This window comes from Vipera ursinii (assembly GCF_947247035.1).
Source record: "Vipera ursinii genome assembly, chromosome: 11".
NCBI lineage: Eukaryota > Metazoa > Chordata > Lepidosauria > Squamata > Viperidae > Vipera > Vipera ursinii.
In genome coordinates, this window is record NC_139524.1 from 9,746,517 (window position 1) to 9,766,097 (window position 19,581).

Below are 19,581 nucleotides of genomic sequence, written 5' to 3' on the forward strand. Positions count from 1 at the left end.
CTATTCTATTCTATTCTATTCTATTCTATTCTATTCTATTCTATTCTATTCTATTCTATTCTATTCTATTCTATATTTTATTTCATTCCATTCCACTCCACTCCACTCCATCCCTTATTCTACTCTACTCTACTCTACTCTACTCTACTCTACTCTACTCTACTCTACTCCTCTTCCCTTTTCTTTCTCTTTTGATTTTTCTATTCACAAATTCCATACTTTGCTCATCCCTCATGGACTCTTTCTCATTTGTTCTTTCCCAGTTTTCCCTATTGGTGCCTCTTAGCTCTTTTAGCAATTTCCTTGCCTTCATTTCAATCACATACCTTCTGGTCCACTAGAATATGAGGTTTTAGTCTCTGCCAAATGAGCTGCCAATTCTTACAAAATTTTCCACTAATGATCAACATTTCTATGGATGTAACCTTTTGGGGGGAATTGAATATTGATGCATCTTCTGGGCAGCTCAGCCAAGCTTTTGAGCAGCTCAGCCAATAGAGAGGGCTTCCTGACAGACTAGCTTTTATATCGTGAAATAGTAGTAATTTTTAAAAAAGGAACTATGTAGGAACATATGTGCAGAAGGTTATGGGGGAAAAGGAGGTATAGTTCTTTCAAGGGTAGCCACGTTGGTAAACATCTGCCCCTCTTATCAGTCCAGTAATGGCAGACCTCTTGCTGTCTCTTACCTTTGTTATTCCCAGTTTGAGCTGGTGTCCCTCAGGTGTCCAGTGCAATGCCATGGATGCTGACTTTAATGGTCGAAGGTAGAGTATGCCATAGCACCCGAGGGAGCTTCTGCATCTATCATTGCCGTCTTTTTGTGTGATGTCTGTTGCCTCGTTGCATCTTCAGTGTATCTGCTAGCTTGGGTGATGTGCTGTTTCGATTCAGTTTCTTTGGACTAAGTTTTTTTTTTTTTTACTTGGTGGTTTCCAGAATTTGGCTGCCTGGTATTTTGTGGTCACCACATCCCACCCTTTCCTTATTACCTGAACTGGAGAAGAGAGACTTGTTTAATGTCACACGCTAAGTTTTACAAGGTCTCTGGCTGTAACTTAAATAGAATCTTCTATGTTACCAAATCGAAGAAGATGGGTGTCAGTTCTTCAGAGCAGGAAAACAACCTCATGCCATACTGAGCTGGGTTTGGTCTGTCTGGAATGAAGATGGCTTGTCCGGCAACTTGCCAAGACCACGGTGCACTATGGGAAGGTCATCTTTATGGAGAAAAAAAATCCCTAGTTACCTGGAAGCCATTTTTGCTCACCATAGATGACCAAGTGATTGACTCCATTTCTTCCACTGTAATCTCTTTGTTAGTAATATGTTTTACTAGGATCAGTCTGAAAGCTGAGAAAGAAACAGGCTTAACAAAGCATGTGCATGTTCCTATTCTATCAAGTATACAAACTGAGCAAAACCTAAGTCCCACTTAATGTCGGGGGCTAGGCGTGGGAAACACTGGAGGTGGAATTATGTCCTGAGTAGTTAATGTAAAAAATAATATTAAAGCAGGAAAAGGAACTATAATACATCATTCTATGAAGAGCTGTGGTGGTGCAGTGGTTAGAATTCAGCACTGCAGGCTATTTCTGCTGACTGCTGGCTGCCAGCAGTTCGGCAGTTCGAGTCTCACAGGCTCAAGGTTGATTCAGCCTTCCGAGGTCAGTAAAATGAGGAGCTGCTCAAGGTTGACTCAGCCTTCCATCCTTCCGAGGTTGGTAAAATGAGGACCCAGATTGTTGGGGGCAACATGCTGATTCTGTAAACCGCTTAGAGAGGGCTGCAAAGCTCTGTGAAGCAGTATATAAGTCTAAGTGCTATATGAAGCTGAAAACAATTATTGCAAGAAAGGAAAAACCCAATGTATGGAAACTCAGAAGGTGTGGTAAATATGCAGGGAATGGCAACATAGAAGCAATGAAGGTTTTATGGCCAAGCGTATTTTGACCACCTTATTTTTTTGTGGCTGCTGTCTAACTAGCAGAAGAAAAACATTGCAGCATAGAAGTTCCTCTTACATGCTCGATGTCCATGTGCAGCTTTTTCCCAACAAGGGCAAGATGGCAACGATAATTTTGTTGCTTGAAAAGGTCCCAAGGGAGAATGAATTTTTAAATTGAAGCCGAAAAGTCAGGGAAGATCAAGGAAAAAGGACTGCTTGGGGTGGTCTTATAATAGCCTTGGTATAATGTTTCTGAAATGCTTTCCTTCTGAAAGAATTACTAAAGCAAAATCTCTTTCATTAAATTGAATGAGAAGGGTAAAAAAAATACACGTATTTCTCTGTTCAGCATTAACTGAAATACTTTTAGCAATTCTTGTATGAGAAACCACTTTCCTGAAAAATAGCTAACTCATACTAAAAGTACTAATAAAGCTCCTCTGGATCTTTCCTTTGCTTCTTTGTACAAAGTACCTTTCTCATGAAGAAAAAGACCAAATTTATACTCAGTGCAACGTAGGACTCTTTATGAAAAGTCCTTGGGTCTGTGTGCGTGCGTGCGTTTGTGTGTGTGTATGTGTGTGTGTGTGTGTGTGTGTGTGTGTGTGTGTGTATATATGACTGACTGATGAAGACTAAAGAGTCAGAAATGCATCTTAGTCTCCCTTAATTCTTTGTTAGTAATTTACACAAATATATGAACTGTCCGGTGTGACTACAGCCTGTTCGATGGCCTTTGAGATAAGGCTGAAAACAGGAAATAAAGATTTGCCCCATGTTTGGGGCCTAGCAAGGTAATCTAAATAGTTAACATTTGACTCATATCTCCCCTTGCAGAAAGCTAACAGAGAGCGAGAGAGATCCTGTGGCTCAAGAGGTAAAAATACTGCCTAATATGCAATCAGCCCAGGTTCGAATCTCAGAAGGGTATGACTGACTGATGAAGACTAAAGAGTCAGAAATGCATCTTAGTCTCCCTTAATTCTTTGTTAGTAATTTACACAAATATATGAACTGTCCGGTGTGACTACAGCCTGTTCGATGGCCTTTGAGATAAGGCTGAAAACAGGAAATAAAGATTTGCCCCATGTTTGGGGCCTAGCAAGGTAATCTAAATAGTTAACATTTGACATATATATATATATATATATATATATATATATATATATATATATATATATGCAGAAAGTTGCAAAGGAGCTATTGCAGGTGGATTGGGTCTCTAATTCTAACTGCAGTAAATGTGCTAACATGCTAACTAACCAAGGAAACCAGGTAGATCAGCTTACAGCAAAATAATATACAGCACAATATGACTTGAAAATCTCCTGCCAAGCTTGCTTAAGCCAACAAAGATTTTATACACTGATTCATCAAGTACTGGGAGAAACCTAATTCCTGTAATTTGTCTTCAGTTACAGCTTAGAAGGACTTTCTGGAGAGGCTGATAATACTGCTACTAAGCCATCGTCAAGTCTTGATGTAGCATCTATGAACACCAAAGATCTTCGGCAGAGTCCTTTAGCAAGTGATGAACGAGGCTCGCTGGTCTCGCTCACCGAAGAGGAACAAGAATCGGAGCTAGGAGAAATGAGAAGTCAGGTAAGAAGCAAGGTAATTCCAAGGATATGGCATCGTAGCTTGATTTGCACGGTCTACAAAGCCCGTTGTGGGCAAAAGCCGTTTGCTTGTCGGAAGGCACTCTTTCTTTCCATAATTTTACTAGAAGTTGATCCTCAACTTGATTGTCACCTTGCACTCTTGTGATCAATGGTAGGAGAGCTTAGCAGTGGATTTGAGCCCTTCTAGGACCATCCAGCTAGGGCAGCATCAAACTGACCGGCTGATCTTGAAAATCTGAGGATCAAACTACCTTACATGAAAGTCATTGATACTCTAAAGCTGTAAGCTAGATTGAAAAGTAAAAAAAAAACAACAACAAAATTTATTTAGAAAAAACATAGAACTCTTAATGGAGCTCTGCGCGCGCATGCACACACACACACACACACACAAAACATCCTAGAAAATGGCAATGGCAAGCCATTTTGCTACCATCCAGGAAACTACATGAGCATTCCCAAGAGGTTACCAAAAGTTGAGTTCAACTCAAAGAAGACTTTAACTTCTACATCCATTTGAGTTGGGAGGGGGTTAGTATAGATTTTTTTTCCCCATGGTTCATTTATGTTAAGCAAGCTATATACCTTCCTCTTTAACACTCCAGGCGTGCTGTAGTAGAACTAGTTGGCAAGACGGTTTCACATCAGAGCTAGATTAAGAAAAGATTTAGATGTTGTTCTTGTTTTCAATTTTTGTGCTGTCAAGGAAGCCGGAGAGTTTGAACTCCAGTTCTAGGAATGTTGCCTTCTCCTCCTCCTCCTTCTCCCTCTACCTCCCTCCCTCCCTTCCCATTCACTCTCCCTTCTAACACTGATGATGTTACCTAGTCAGGTCGTGAAACATCTACAAGAAAACAACCAAGCTCAGAAACCACCAAGGACCCGCTCATTTAATCCCTGAGCTACAAATATTCTCCTCTATTTGTCTGTTTGACCCATCTGAGAAGACTGAATTTAGTGTAACAATTCCACATTTCACAGATTCTCCAAAGATCACAGCCCCGCTCCTTCGGCTTCTGCACAAATCCTGTTTCTCCTCCATTAACGAAATCCATGTCACTGATGACCATCGCCCAGGTGGGATCAGACAATAGTGAGTATTTGTGGGTTTTAATTTTTTCTTTGCATGTAGCATTCAGTTATATCAAGAACACCTTCAGTTCTTCCTTCAGCCTAGCTTTGCGCCATTGTGAGATAAACATTTTGCAGAGGAGGCTGGTCCTGCACTGTATGAAAATTTTGCTTTGCTCGGCCCAACACCAGTTACTCCAATAAAGATGCCCAAGTTCTTTTTTTTCCCTATTAGTCCAACCCATGCATTTTTAAAAAATGTAGAATAGCCTGGATTAAGCTTGAGACTTATGCAAAGCATACTACTGAACTGTCATTCCTTTTCAATGCCTCTCCAAGAAATAAGATTAGTAGTGTGTGTGGGGAGGTGGGGGTGGGAGGAAGATAAAGATAAAGGTTTCCTCTGCCCAGTTGTTTCAGATTCTAGGGAAGGTGCTCATCTCTGTTTCTTAGCTGAGGAAGCCATCGTTGTCTGAAAATGCCTCTGTGGTCATGTGGCCGGCATCACTATATGGCAAGGCGCAAGGAACGCTGTTACCTTCTCACCAAAGTGGTACCAATTTATCCACTTGCATTTGCATGCTTTCAAACTGCTAGGTGGGCCGGAGCTAGAGCAAGTAAGCAGGAGCTCACCCCGTCACGCGTTGCTCGGGTCTCGAACCTGAACTGTCAACTTTCCAGCTGACAAGCTCAGTTTTTTTTAACTGCTGAGCCATCCTGAGCCCCCCCCCTCAGTCGTGGAAAGAATAAAAATAAACTGAACTCTTGGCCTAGCAGAGGCAACTGGTCTTCAGTAAAATGTGGAAACCATCCTTAAGGTGCTAGGTAAAGGTAAAGGTAAAGGTTCCCCCGCACATGCGTGCTAGTCGTTCCCGACTCTAGGGGCCGGTGCTCATCTCCGTTTCATAGCCGAAGAGCCAGCGCTTGTCTGAGGACGTCTCCGTGGTCATGTGGCCGGCATGACTAGATGCCAAAGGCGCACAGAATGCTGTTACCTTCCCACCGGAGTGGTCCCTATTTTTCTACTTGCATTTTTACGTGCTTTCGAGCTGCTAGGTTGGCAGAAGCTGGGACGAGTAACAGGCGCTCACTCTGCTACGCGGCACTCGGGATTCGACCCGCCAAACTGCCGACCTTCCAATCAACAAGTTCAGCGTCCTAACCCACTGAGCCACCGCGTCCCTTCTAAGGTGCTAGAGACAGTCCTAAATAGCAAAACAAGCTGCACCCCGCTGTGACTAATGTTCTCTTCTTGGAAAATGCCTCCTTGATTCTTTTACGTCTATCTGGAGCTTTGAAAAGAGGTGAACAAGGAGCTATCTCTCCATCTGCCTCTTTTTTTTTAAAGCGGAAACGACAGTCAGACATGTTTTTATAGGATGATTGTGTGCCCTGGGGGAACGTCAGTGGGTTCCGACTTGCAGTTGTGAAAGTTGTGTCTCAGTTGCAGCTTCATTGTTCATCGGTTGTGCCAGTGGCTATGTGGTGTGGCTCAAGTGAGCCTGGAACAGAACGACTGTATCCCATCATTATTCTAGCCTTTTAAGGATTGTGTTTTTTGTTCTGTTCCAGTTGGAAATCCAGATTTTATATAATAAGTAGGAAGATTTTGCACAGAGCCATTTCCTTACATTTTTTCTAAATTTTAACTATTCCTTCCCAGCTGTAATGGATCACCAATGAGGTCAGATGCCTTATTTATTTATTTGTCCAACATAGAAGGTCATCCATCGGTGTAAAAGTGCAGCAGTAAAAAATAATCTGTACATCTCAAAGAGAAAACATTCAGACTAAGATATAATATCCCTACAAGAGGTTCACCATTCATCTGAACCGAAGGACTGCAGGAAAAAAACCATATTTTCAGATACTTGAAAAACACAGCCAAGATACAGGCTGTATGGAAAACGTCTAGAAAAAAAAAGTTTTTCAGGGGAAAATGGTCAGTACATTTTCCCTAGGGGAAATAAATGGAGGAATAAAAAAATTCCCGAACATAGTCTCAAATTCTGATTTAGAGATGTGAGAAACACAGAATGGCAAAGCATAAGATGAAATTTGTTTAGGAACCTCATTGGTGCAGCAGTGATTTGCAGCAGAGAGATAGTAAGATACAGTATATATTTCCTGCAAAGTGTGGATGGATGCTAACATTCATTTGAGTCACTAGATGAACTGTTTTAAATCATGGACTACCTGGATTATGATAGGTGATAATGATGGAGGAAAAGAACCCTGTATGACATTTGGGACTCTTTGGTATAATCTTTTTTTTTAAACTGCCTTAAAAATAAATGCCACAGTGAGGACCAATCAGAATAAGATCTGGAAGGGACCTTGGTGGACTCCTAGTCCAACCATTTCAGAAAAAGGTTGTCCAATTTCTTCTTAAAAGTCTCCAGTGATGGAGCAGCCACAGCTTCTAGAGGCAAGTCGTTCCACTGGTTAATTGTCCTCACTGTAAGGAAGTTTCTCCTTATTTCTAGGTTTCTTCTCTCGTTTCCATCCATCCATCCTTTCTTTCTTTCTTTTCTTTTTTTTGCCTTCTGGTGCTTTGGAAAATAAGTAGAACCCCCTCCTCTTTGTTGCAGCCTCTCAAACAGTGGAATATCGGCTATCGTGTCACTCCCTAGTCCACATGTCATTTTATACACATTATATTTTTGCCATAAAGGTGGAGACCCCAAAGCATTTTGCATATATAAGAAAAGCATTGGTGTTTTTTGTTTTTTGTTTTTCCTCCTGGAGAGAAGCCTTTCTGGTTTGGGAGTTTGCCATCAAGAAAGTCTCTTCGAACAAGCAAACCCTTTCTGAAAAACCTGGCTTAGCTTCTCAAGACTCGTGACTCATAAGGATGTTGACTCGCTTTTGCTTCTCCCTTAGCAATAGTAACCAAAACACTTGTCCATCCACTTCATTTTCTCTGACCAGAATGTACCAATTTTCTTCCTCCTGCTGAAGGCCCTCATTAAGGGCATATCCGCACACAGGATGGGCTCACTTACGCAGCAAAGGACCAGTTGGCGTTCTCTGTTTCCACCCCCCACCCACCCAAAAGTGGCTAAAAAAAGGGGAAAGGGAATCTCTCCCTTGAAAACCAGCTTTCTTTGAGAAAGGGATTATTTCCTCTTAATTATAGGAAAACTCTTTGCAAATGGTTTCCTTCAATTCACACTCTTTTCCAAAAGGAGCTCCGGTTTCAGCTACCGCAGCTCAATTTATTAGCAAGGAAAGAAATGGAGTCGCACAGTGGTGTCGTGCAGATGAGAGATGCAGTTTAATATTTTGATAATTTAATACGAAACTTGGGCTTAATCAGAGACTCAAAGTGCTGTAGGGGGTTTTACAGCTGATACCTATCCCCTAATTACCCTCGGCTATTCCATGCCTTGGGACGCGGTGGCTCAGTGGGTTAGGACACTGAGCTTGTCGATCAGAAGGTTGGCAGTTTGGCGGGTCGAATCCCGAGTGCCGCGTAGCAGAGTGAGCGCCTGTTAGTCGTCCCAGCTTCTGCCAATCTAGCAGTTCGAAAGCACATAAAAATGAAAGTAGAAAAATAGGGACCACTCCGGTGGGAAGGTAACAGCGTTCCGTGCGCCTTTGGCATCTAGTCATGCCGGCCACATGACCACGGAGATGTCACTCTTGGTGACACATATAAAAGTGAGTTACTGCTATTTCAGAGTTTGAGAAATACTGTTGTAAGAATCAAGTCTTGTCTTGATGTAGCTTACTGAGAAACTTTCCCCTCTGTAGACTTCATATTGATTGCTGACTTGAGATTGATTTGGCTTGTCTTCCTTCCTTCCTACTCAACCTTTTGGCTTCTGGTTGGTTGTAGCAAAATTGCTCTAAAGTCTTAGAAAAGCTGCTGACCTCTACCCAGACCTTTTGGTCATGCTCCAGTACACAAGAGATTCCCTCAAATGTTTCTGTTCTTGCAACTGTTTCATCATTATTTGGCTTTGGCACTTGTCTCTGTTGCAACACTTAAAATATTCTAAAATTATCCTTGAGACTTTAAGAATAACCATGTTTTAAGGGACCTTAGAGGTCTTCTAGTTCAACTCCCTGCTCAGGCAGCAAACTCTGTACCATTTAAGACAAATGGTTGTCCACTCTCGTCTTAAAAACCTACAGTGTCGGAGCATCCACAACGCCTGGAGGCAAATCATTCCACTGATTAATTGTTCCAACTGTCAGCAGATTCCTCCTTTGTTCTAGGTTGCTTCTCTCCTTGATTAGTTTCCCTCCATTGCTTCTTGTCCTGCCTTCTGGTGCTTTGGAGAGTAGGTTAGCCCCCTCTTTTTTGTGGCAGCCCCTCAAATACTGTAATACTGCTGTCATGTCACTCTAGTCCAGACATGTCAAACACAAGGCCTGGGGGCCGGATCCGGCCCGTGAAGTGGTTTCATGTGGCCCGTGAAGCCATCCTGGAAACAGTGAGGGAACGGCCCCCCCTGCCTTGGCCCTGGCCCAGAGACCCACCTTCTGCCAGAGACCCTCAGATCTGTCCCACTCCTGCCCAGGCCCCCATAGGCACCCTTGATGCCAACGATGTGGAGCTGGCCACGCCCACCCAGTAGGCCATACGCACTCTAGCCACGCCCACCCAGTAGGCCACGCCCACCCTGGCCATACCCACCCGGCCCCCTGAAGGCAACCGCAATGCTGATGCGGCCCTCAATGAAATTGAGTTTGACACCCCTGCTCTACTGTAGTCCTTCTTTTCATTAAACTAGACTTACCCAATTCCTGCAACTGTTCTTCATGGAATAGTATTGTCTTCCCAGATACAACCCACTTTGACCCATAAATGTTGTTCAGTCACCTTGACAAATCAGTCTCTTGATCAGTTCTTCTTGGACATAACAGTGAAGCAAAAACCCACCCATTCTACGAACTGTAAGGCTTACAGCACAACAAGGAATAGACAATATTTGGCCAGCTAGAAACCGCCTGTACTCTTCCCCCTATCCTCAACCCCCCCCCCCCCAAGGCTGTAGGGAACACAACATTAATGAAATAGTGTTCTTGAAAATACAGATTTAAGAAATCTTATTTTTCTGCTTACTTATTTTTAATGAACAAAAGATGGCAGTGTTGTCATTGAGTGGGGGAAACTTTTTCAGTTCCTAGCTTGTCCCTGCCTTGCAGATGTGGTGCATGTAAGACATGCCTATTGGCCATATTCACATTAGTTCTGTAAAAGGCAAACAACAGAACAAAATCGTAGTATTTTCTTGGCTACTAGATCCATGGGCATGGCGAGTTCTCTGTGCTGCAGCTGCTCAAACTACCCCAGACTCCAAATATGTTGCACTTAAGTAAATCCATAAGTTTGAAGGTTGCACACCTCATCAGGATTGAGAAAGGTTGTATTGAGAAAACTGGCACCAGATTTAGGGCAAATATGTTTTCTCCGTGGAAGTTGATTTCATTAATTATCTTGTCAATGCAAATAAGAAAATGGGGGGGGGGGGGAAGAAGACAGACTACTCCATCCAAGTGAAATATAGCCCCACTGGATTTCAGGAGTGTGTTGTGATTTCAAGCAGCTTGACAACCAACTTTTTCACACCTGAATTGTGCTTCTAAGATATGCAACCCTATAGAGAAAAAAAGTTGGAAGACACATCTAAAAGAACATAGAGAGATCAGCACTTCAAGAATTGCTAGAGCTTGATAACAGTGTTGACTAAATTTATAGATTGTCACGATCTAGAATGATGTAAGCAACTTTCAATTTTTTTTAAAGAAAAAAAATCCATAAATGCAAAACAACTCTAGGAATAAAATAGCATCCATTAAGGGAACATCTCTCCACCCTCAAATTCCTCTCAACTCTCGAAGCCTGTACGTTTACCTAACCTTACATCTATGGGACAATCCAGCCTTTTAAAGAATGCTTCAAAAAGGAGAAGGTGGGCACTGTGCAGATCACCAGGGAGACAGTGAAGAGGAAAGAAAGTTAAGCCCTGAAGATGTCCCACAAATCAGGGTCTTTTGGCTTAACCTATCCTTCCTGACCAATATTGGCTGGAACTAGCTGTAGAGAAAGGAGGGAAAGTACCGTCAGCCAATTACATTACATAGCCGAGAAGATTATTGTGGTCAGTTGAATAGAAATCCACTGAGAAATTTAAGGAAGGCACTTTCCTGATTCCAGGTCGGCCAAAAGACATCTGAAAGTCCAGTCAAAGTTGTCCTAATCTACAGTCTTAACTGAAGAGGGCCCAAATAATCCACTTCCTCCAGGATTCTCTCCAACTGCAACCCAACCATCTTCTCAACTTTATATACAGTAAAGAGGGGAGATTGGAGACTGTGTGAAAATTATCTGGGATGGTAGGGTCCAGCAATGGCCTCTTGAGGAAGGGGAACACTCAATGGGAGTTCAGGTTGAAACATTTTCTTATAGAGATGAATGGATGATGTCCCTCTTGCACACTCTCTTTCAGCAACACATAGGCCTGTTAGGGTAGAGGTCCCCAACCTTTTGGGCACCAGGAACCAGTTCCGTGGAGACATTTTTTTTCCATGGACCTGAGGGAGTGTGGTTTTGTGTGCTGTCTGCATCCCACAGATGGGGCTTTGCTTGTTTGTGCAGACCAGTTGCTGGCATGCCGTGGCCCGGTACTGGTCCATGGACCGGGGGTCAGGGATCCTGTGTTAGGGTATCTACTTGAACTTATGAGAAGGGCTACGATATGGTCAGAAGCTGTTTTTAGGCTAGTACTAGATTGCTAAAGAGAGACATCTCCAACTTACAGTGTAGTAATAATGGAGGCCTTGTAGGAAACTGTCACAATTCAATGTGTGGTTTTTGCATACAATGACACCCCCATTTTCTTTTGCTTCACTCCCCCCCCTTTAAAAAAAAGCCTTCCTGCTTTTGCTGCTGTAGGCCTTTGCTTTGTAAATACGCCTTTTGCTTTCTTCTTTGGCTTGCTGTGGCCGTTCTTCCTTTTTTCTTTGTTATTGTCTGTTGTTGGTGTCGAAGATGCATGCTCTAACCTCTGCCATTAACCCACTTTTCAGCACAGGGACGGATTCAGCCACCTAGACGAGTTTTCTTCTCCTTCAGCATCTCCCCGCTCATTCCTAAGTCTAAAACTGTCTTTTCTATTGACTCTTCTTCCAGTGATGAGGAGGAGAACTTGGAGAGTAAGTAATCTTGTTTGGGCAAAACGATGCTGCCGTTGCTTACTGCTCCGTGGAGAAGCTCAGAACCTCGCATGACTTTGTTGAACGCAAATGCTAGTGGCCAGGTCTTGGCTGGGTGGCTTGTCTTCTTCGTTTGTCTTGACTGATGCTTGCAGTTTCTAGCAAAAATTACTTTTCAGCTTACTTTCCTGTTGACGAATTTGGCCTTCAAGTTTCTCTAAGGTTCCTTTTGTTCACTGGGCCCATGGGTCAGTAACGAATGTTGTAGTATAGAACTAATGCGTAGGAATCAGTGCTGCTGTCACAGGTTTGCTGTATCATATTTTTATTTATTTATTTGCACGCAAGGGAATCCCCCTTGGGCGCCACACTGACGTGACTCTACATACATGCTTGGGTTCACAAATGTTAAATTTTGCTATAGACCAACTTAACTTAGATTATATCACATGGACAGGTGTTCAGAAAAAAAGAAAGCACTTTTATGAAGTGTGTAAATTCAGAAATATTAGAAGGGGCTCGCTCCTCTGCAACATAGTCTTGGAAAAAATAATGGGATTTTTTTTAGGGGGGGGGTAGTATCTTTTGTTAGGTAATAGATTTGGAAAGGAGATTTTAATCAAGTGATAAGCTTTCATTATTATAGGTGGTTAAATCCTGAAATAGTTAGAACAAATCCATGGGCATAAGTTATTGTTTTTTCCCAGAGAGAGATTTTCCTAAAGCAATCCTTTCAAAATCACCATTTAAACATTGCCTTCATCTTGTGGCAACAAGATCCTATATCCTTCTTATTATCCTTTTTGATGTCAGATCATGAAGAAATAGTTAGTTAAAAAAATGCTGCTGTAATATATGGTCGTTTATGGTCAAAGAATAGTCAAGGTTGCCTTGAGGAGTTTGGGATGATTTGAAGTAGTGAGGTATTTGCCATTGGGCGATTGTTTGAAGATTGTTCGAATATGGTATAATTTGAAGGACAGAAATTTCAATTTGTATGGTACATCATGAACCTACTTACATCAACCTAGACCTTTTAAGCAAATAGAACAGACTATACATTAATTTCAAAGGGAGGCAGATAGTACTGTGGATTGTCTCTCTGTGTGCATCACAATGTAAATATGTTACTTGAACATCTACACTAGGAAACTTCTGTTCAGATTCAGCTTAAAGGGCCACATGAATCCTTTAGGCTGAATTTCTTACTAGAAAGTATGATCCTACACACTTAAGTCCTGAGCATTGCTGGCTTCAGCTTGCAGACCTACCCCAGTGATTATCATAAATCTCCCAGCTGCTAATTCAAGCAAGCAAGAGGGGGTAATGCATGCTTGTTCCTATTTGACAGCTTTCTCACATCTATTTTTTGCTGAGAAATGTGAAGGAAAGTATTTAGATTTTGAATCATGTTTAGACGTATTCTTTTTTCACGGATTGACAGAAATGACCAGAGCAACACCAGCTTGGGAAGATTCCGAAGTATGACTCTAGATGTGGTTTTAGTCCCATCAGCTGGTTCTCAAAATAACTTTCTTCATAAAAAGAGACGAAATCAACATACTTGGTGGCCCCTAGGGGGAGGGCGTTCTCTGTGGGCGCGCCAGACCTGTGGAACCGCTTGCCGGTCGAGCTCCGGATGGCCCCCGACCTTCGCTCCTTCCGGCGGGATCTAAAAACTTATTTATTCGAGCAATCCGGCCTGGTTTGATGGGTTAAGGGTTGGGGTTTTAACATGGTTTTTAATTATTGTTTATATTCGGGCATAATATTTAATTGTTTTTTAACTTTTGTACATCGTTTTTATATTTATTGCCCTGTACACCGCCCTGAGTCCTTCGGGAGAAGGGCAGTATAAAAATTTAATAAATATAATAAAATAATATAATATATAATATACTTGCTCATTTATAATCTTAATAAAGAGTATGGCCTTTTAGAGATCAACTCTTCTCCTGCTAACGTGTGTTGGATGAATTCAGAATTAAACACTATCTGCCACTCGTGACATTTTCTCCACCCTGTCATACTAGAACGTATGTTTTAATAAAATTACATACATATATGTTTTGATTTTGGGGTGTTTTTTTTAACTGTAATTCTTTCTCCGTGTATTTTCATAGGTACCCGATCCTTCAGCAGTTCCTTGACTCAAAGGTGAACTTTTTTTTATTAATCTCTTAGACATACTCTAAATATAGTTTGTTCTTTTCTTGAATTCAGCAAGAATTTAAACAAAGAGGACCATTGGTGGCGATGGTGTTTTTTTTTTTTAAGGTTGATTTTACTGTTAAAAAAAAAAGATTTGGCCCAGTTTGTCAACTGATTGAACAATTAAATCCGCTTATCTGTGAATTATAGTTAAAAAGCTTAACTTATCAAATTTGCTGGTTTCGGGTTGATAAAGGTCTAAAAGCTCTTAATGTAGAAAAGGAAGTATTGCTGTGGAATCAAGATTGGAACTGTTCACAAAAGGAATCGATTGATTGGTTGGTTGGTTGACTGATCAAGGGCCACTTTCAGTCTTTTAAGAGGCATGTGAGAGAGTATATTTTGAAAATTGGGTAAAATGGCTTTGACATGACTTAATTGTACTTAAAATTAAGTGTGTTTGTTCTGTAGGCATTAATTCCTTCCTATGGTACACTCAACATTTCAACTCAATAGCGGGTTTCTTGAGAATACAAGGACTGAACCCACCTTTTTGGGGGGACATTTAGCTTGAAGCAAAATTTGGCCTTTACTCTTTGAACTTGTCTCTATGTCTTTAACTGCAGCCAAGGAAGGTTCAAATGAAAGTGCTGTGGCTCCCACTTAAAACAGGTGAGCGCCCTGTTCTTGTGCATTGCCTGAAATGTTTCATCTCTTGGCTTTTAGCATCAGTGAGGAGAGTAGCAGTTTTCCACCCCCAAGTCCCTCCAGGAAAGATTTGGAAGGCAAAAGCGGAACGAAAGTCAGTCGTACGTTCAGCTACCTCAGGAATAAAATGTCCAGCAGTAAGAAGAGCAAAGTAAGTAGACTCGTGTGTGTGTGTGTGTGTGTGTGTGTGTGTGTGTGTGTGTGTGTGTTACTTTCCAGACGGGTGCTTTGAGGCTTAGGGACGTTGTCATTATGCCTGTCTTGGTGATTCTCAAACCCATCCTGGTTTAAACCCATGGGTAAGAAGATGACCGTCCAGGAAAGGAAGAGATTCTTGTGTAAAAATAACTAGGATAAAAAATAATTTTCCTTCCAACTGCAGTCATGACTTTATACTAATGAAACATGACTGAGAAATAGGAAAGGTGGTTAAAAAAAATTGGGCTATCATAGCTCTCTCTTTTTGTTTTGTTTTCAGACAATTTTAAAGGATATTGGATTATACTTTCAAATCTTCTATTAATTAACTCTAGTTCTCTCTAGGCTATCCCTCAAAAATATCCGGAATGGCTACAACAGTATTAACCTACACACATAGAAGAATCAGATAAAGAGATTTAAAAATGTTACCTACTTAAAACTTCAGTCAGTGAAAGCAACATGTCTGTGCTTTGCTAATAAAGAAGCCAGGCTGGTTTAAACAGAAGGATTATTGTCTGATGTTAGACATGCATAAAATGGAAACCTAGATGAATCTCTTGTTCTAGAGTCTGACCATCATTCCCTGCAAATTATAGCAAACTGATACATCAGCTATTAGTTTTAGAAAGAAAAAGACCTAAAAAATCTCAACTCCCAACCAAGTTCATAAAAGATAAATAAATCCATTAAAATTCTTGGTCCTTAGCCAGTGAAAACTTTCTAGGCCATTACCATTTTGAAATACTCCCAAAGTGAGGTTTAGAAGTCCCCGCAATGTCGGTAACTGTCATCTTCTAATGCCAATATTGAAGTAGTGTCCTGGAGCAACATACGCAAATAATATTTTGCTCGTGAAAGTCTTTTTATTACCTGTATTCTGTCTTTTTTATATCAAGTTCAGAACATGCTGTAAGATCTAATGCAAGCTTAGGTTCTACCACTCGACTCCATCACTGGATGTTTTTAAGAAAAGACTAGACAGTCACTTGTCTGAAGTGCTATAGGTTCTCCTGCTTGAGCAGGGGGCTGGACTTGAAGACCTCCAAGGTTCTATTCTATTCTATTCTATTCTATTCTATTCTATTCTATTCTATTCTATTCTATTCTATTCTATTCTATTCTATTCTATTCTATTCTATTCTATTCTATTCTGAATTCTATTCTATTCTATTCTATTCTATTCTATTCTATTCTATTCTATTCTATTCTATTCTATTCTATTCTATTCTATTCTATTCTATTCTATTCTATTCTATTCTATTCCATTCCATTCCATTCCATTCCATTCCATTCCATATATTCTATTCTATTCTATTCTATTCTATTCTATTCTATTCTATTCTATTCTATTCTATTCTATTCTACTCTACTCTACTCTACTCTACTCTACTCTACTCTACTCTACTCTACTCTACTCTATTCTATTCTATTCTATTCTATTCTATTCTATTCTATTCTATTCTATTCTATTCACTATTGCCAGCACAAAAATGCACATAAGGAATTCTTAAAGCAATAGATTGGTTTCTCTAAGTCTTGGTTTATATAAACATGATTAATTAAGCAAATTGCTGTTGACTGTGTTAACATCTACTTGAAAAACAAACAATATTATGATTTAGCATGTTATTTGAGTCCAATCTTATCGGTGTAGTCTATTTTTGTTTATCTTGAGTAGCACTAATGTTTAAACTGATACCTCAGCTCTGGACCTTTCCTTTGAGATTATATCAGAATGAGCAAATTTGGTGGAATAGTTTTGCTTTTTTTTACCCATAACCTGAAATCTAACAGCTGGAACCAAGGATAAAAGGCCTTTACTATCCCAAAAGTTCAGCATGCAATAACTGCTGTTTGGGGGAGAGTCCACAATTCTTCTTGCATAAAACTCAGCTGCTCCTTATCCCAACTTTCTTCAGTTTAAGAAGAAATCCCATTTTTGGGATTTGGCTGTCGGCATTTTTTATTCAATCATCGTTTGTATCAATCCCATAATTTGGGTCCATTTGCAACATTTGCATAATGAGGTAATTAGGTCACAAGGGGACTGATAAGGGCGAGGTAAATTGCATACATCGTAATAAGGCATCAAATGTACACTTTCACTCTGTTCTAAGTTGTATGAAGAGGCAGGTGTCTTGATCAAAACCCAGCCAAGTTACAGCCAGAAAAGTGCTTTAGTGAAGATCAACGGATAAAGTGTTTTCTGTAGAATCTCCAACTTCAATTTTTATGTTTCAATCAATTAAATAAATAAATATTGATTGAATTTTTATGTTGTATACTCAGAAAATACCACTTTTCTCGTATTTGTACTCAGAAAATGAAATGTCAAGAGTGAGCTGAATGTAGCTTGTTTTTCTGAGGATGGGCGGGGAAAATTCTGTTTGGCAAGAAAGTTTTAGAAGTTTTAGAAGTTCAGAAAACATTGCATTATATCAGCATTTTTTCTCTGATAGAGGTAGATATTCCCTTCCCCTATGACTGTACAGGGCCTTCTCTGTGGGCACCCCGGCTTTGTGGAATCAACTGCCGGTTGAGCTCCGGATGGCACCAGATCTTCGCTCCTTCCGGCGCGGGTTAAAGACCCATTTATTCGAACAAGCTGGCCTGGCCTGATGGGGGAGTTAGGGTTTTAATGTTTGTATATTCTGATTGTTTTAAACTTGGGCAATAATTTAATCCTTTTTTAACTTTTGTATTTTTGTATTTTTATTCAAATGCCCTGTTCACCGCCCTGAGTCCTTCGGGAGAAGGGCGGTATAAAAATTCAATAAACTAACTAACTAACTAACTGTACAGCTAGAACTGGAATCTTGTTCATAAGATCTTTCTTTTCCCTTGTAGCGATTAGATAGCATTCCAACTTATTTTTAAAAAGCTATTTTTTTAAAAAAAAATGCTTTTTCTGGAAAAAAAAGTAGCACACTTTTATTGTGATTTTTCATTCATCGTTATAGAGGCCTGCCTTTATATTTAAAAGAAAATCATCCAAAAAACTCTTTGGATAAACAGATTAAAATGCAAAAAAAAAACAACAACAACCCAAAAAACTTCATGCAGTTCTGGCTTTCACATCCTAGCCAGAACTCTCCTCCTTTTTCCTAATATTCAATCACTGGAGCTACTCTTCATCTCTCATTTCTAAAGAGGAAGGCAAATTCTTAATGGGAAAATTCATTTTATTTTGGTTATTTATATATAGACAACCCTGGGCAGCTCCCAGTAAAATTCCACTCCATCAAATCCTTAATCCAGTCAGGTGGTTCCTTTACTTGATGGATTTACATGCCGTTGTGGCACACCAGTTTTTGAAGAAATCTGTTTTGATGTACTATCCCCGCCCCCCCCTCCCTTTTTTCCCTCCTTTTTGTATGGTTACAACACAGCTTGACAATTGTGCAAGGGAAACTCACTGCTTGTGGGCACCCATTTAAATTTTATGAGTGTTTTGAAGTTCCTCTGTCTGTGGATAGATCAAATAGCCGGAATAGCAATTTTCCCCATTTCAAAGCATCTGTTCCTAGGCAGCTGTCATTTTTCTTGATTTGGGTAGATTATTTCTTTGGAGAGAAAACCGGAAGAAATAATCTTCAGGGCACAGTCTTTTAGATGGGCAGTTAAAACAGTCTTCTTTCAGTCTTCTTCTCTGATGGCATGACTTTTCAACTACTTCAAGGATGAAGAGAAAGATGTAGGCTATGGATGTCCATCCACCTTTTGGCTTCCGTGGACTGCCTGGAGCAAAGATGAATTGTCTCGGGTCCCATAATATAATGTATAGTATAATATAATATAGACACATAGACATAAACAATATCTACATATTTAATTATTTCATATGGCATAACAGAATGCAGCATTAGTCATAGAATTTACAAACATCAGCATATAAAATGTGTATCAAAATATAAATTAATTTATATTTATAATTAATTTATAATTAATTTAAAGATGTGCAAGTGATGAATAAAATGATGAACAAAATTAAATTATGCATGCGCAATTACTAGAGTGGCTAAGCTATGACAGGATATGTAGATCGCTTAGCCATTGGACAACAATGTCCTTGAGATGGATTTAGCCAGGAGTCTTCAAACTCAGCCCTTATATGACTCGTGGACTTCAACTCCCAGAATTCCTCAGCCAGGCACGCTGGCAGAGGAATTCTGGAAGTTGAAGTCCCCAAGTCACAAAAGGGCCAAGTTTGAAGACTCCTGGATTTAGCTGTTGGACAGCAGTGCCCTCGAGATGATGATCGACATACTGGTGTGTCCAGATGTGCTAAGGCTCAATTCCCAAAACATCAACCCAGGATTTTGAAAATTGCAAAGAGCCAATACAAAAATACTGTAGGAGCTGAGTTTGTGCCCCTGTGGACAAGGAGCTGTTGAAAGCATAGCTCATGTCTTGCTATTCTGCATCTTCTGTAAGGACTCATGGACTCGATGTATAACACCTTGCCTAATAAAATATTTGGGAAATATGACCTTTTTTTACATGGAACTACTGTTATCAGATCAGTATGAAGTAGTTTCTCTGAATGTGGCTAAATTCTGCTATGCTGTATGTAAAATTAGGCAAACTGGAAACTGTCCACTGTTAGTTTGCCGTCAATTGCAATGTACTATTCTGTCTGTCTTTTATGTTTATTTTTTTACCACTATTATTGTTTTAAGGATTTTATTTGCTGGCCTGTGACTAATAAAGACT

The 19,581-nt window shown here is 40.3% G+C and overlaps 1 protein-coding gene across 2 annotated transcripts in view; it reads left to right on the forward strand.

The window, feature by feature from the left end:
* Window positions 1–19,581, forward strand: part of AKAP13 (A-kinase anchoring protein 13) — a 243,512-nt gene that overhangs the window by 180,450 nt on the left and 43,481 nt on the right. For both annotated transcript variants that reach the window (XM_083371301.1, XM_083371302.1), the window contains 5 exons: window positions 705–767; window positions 3,364–3,550; window positions 4,552–4,663; window positions 13,932–13,965; window positions 14,686–14,818. In XM_083371301.1, coding sequence (XP_083227427.1) covers window positions 705–767; window positions 3,364–3,550; window positions 4,552–4,663; window positions 13,932–13,965; window positions 14,686–14,818 — 529 coding nt within the window. The remainder of the gene's footprint in view (window positions 1–704; window positions 768–3,363; window positions 3,551–4,551; window positions 4,664–13,931; window positions 13,966–14,685; window positions 14,819–19,581) is intronic.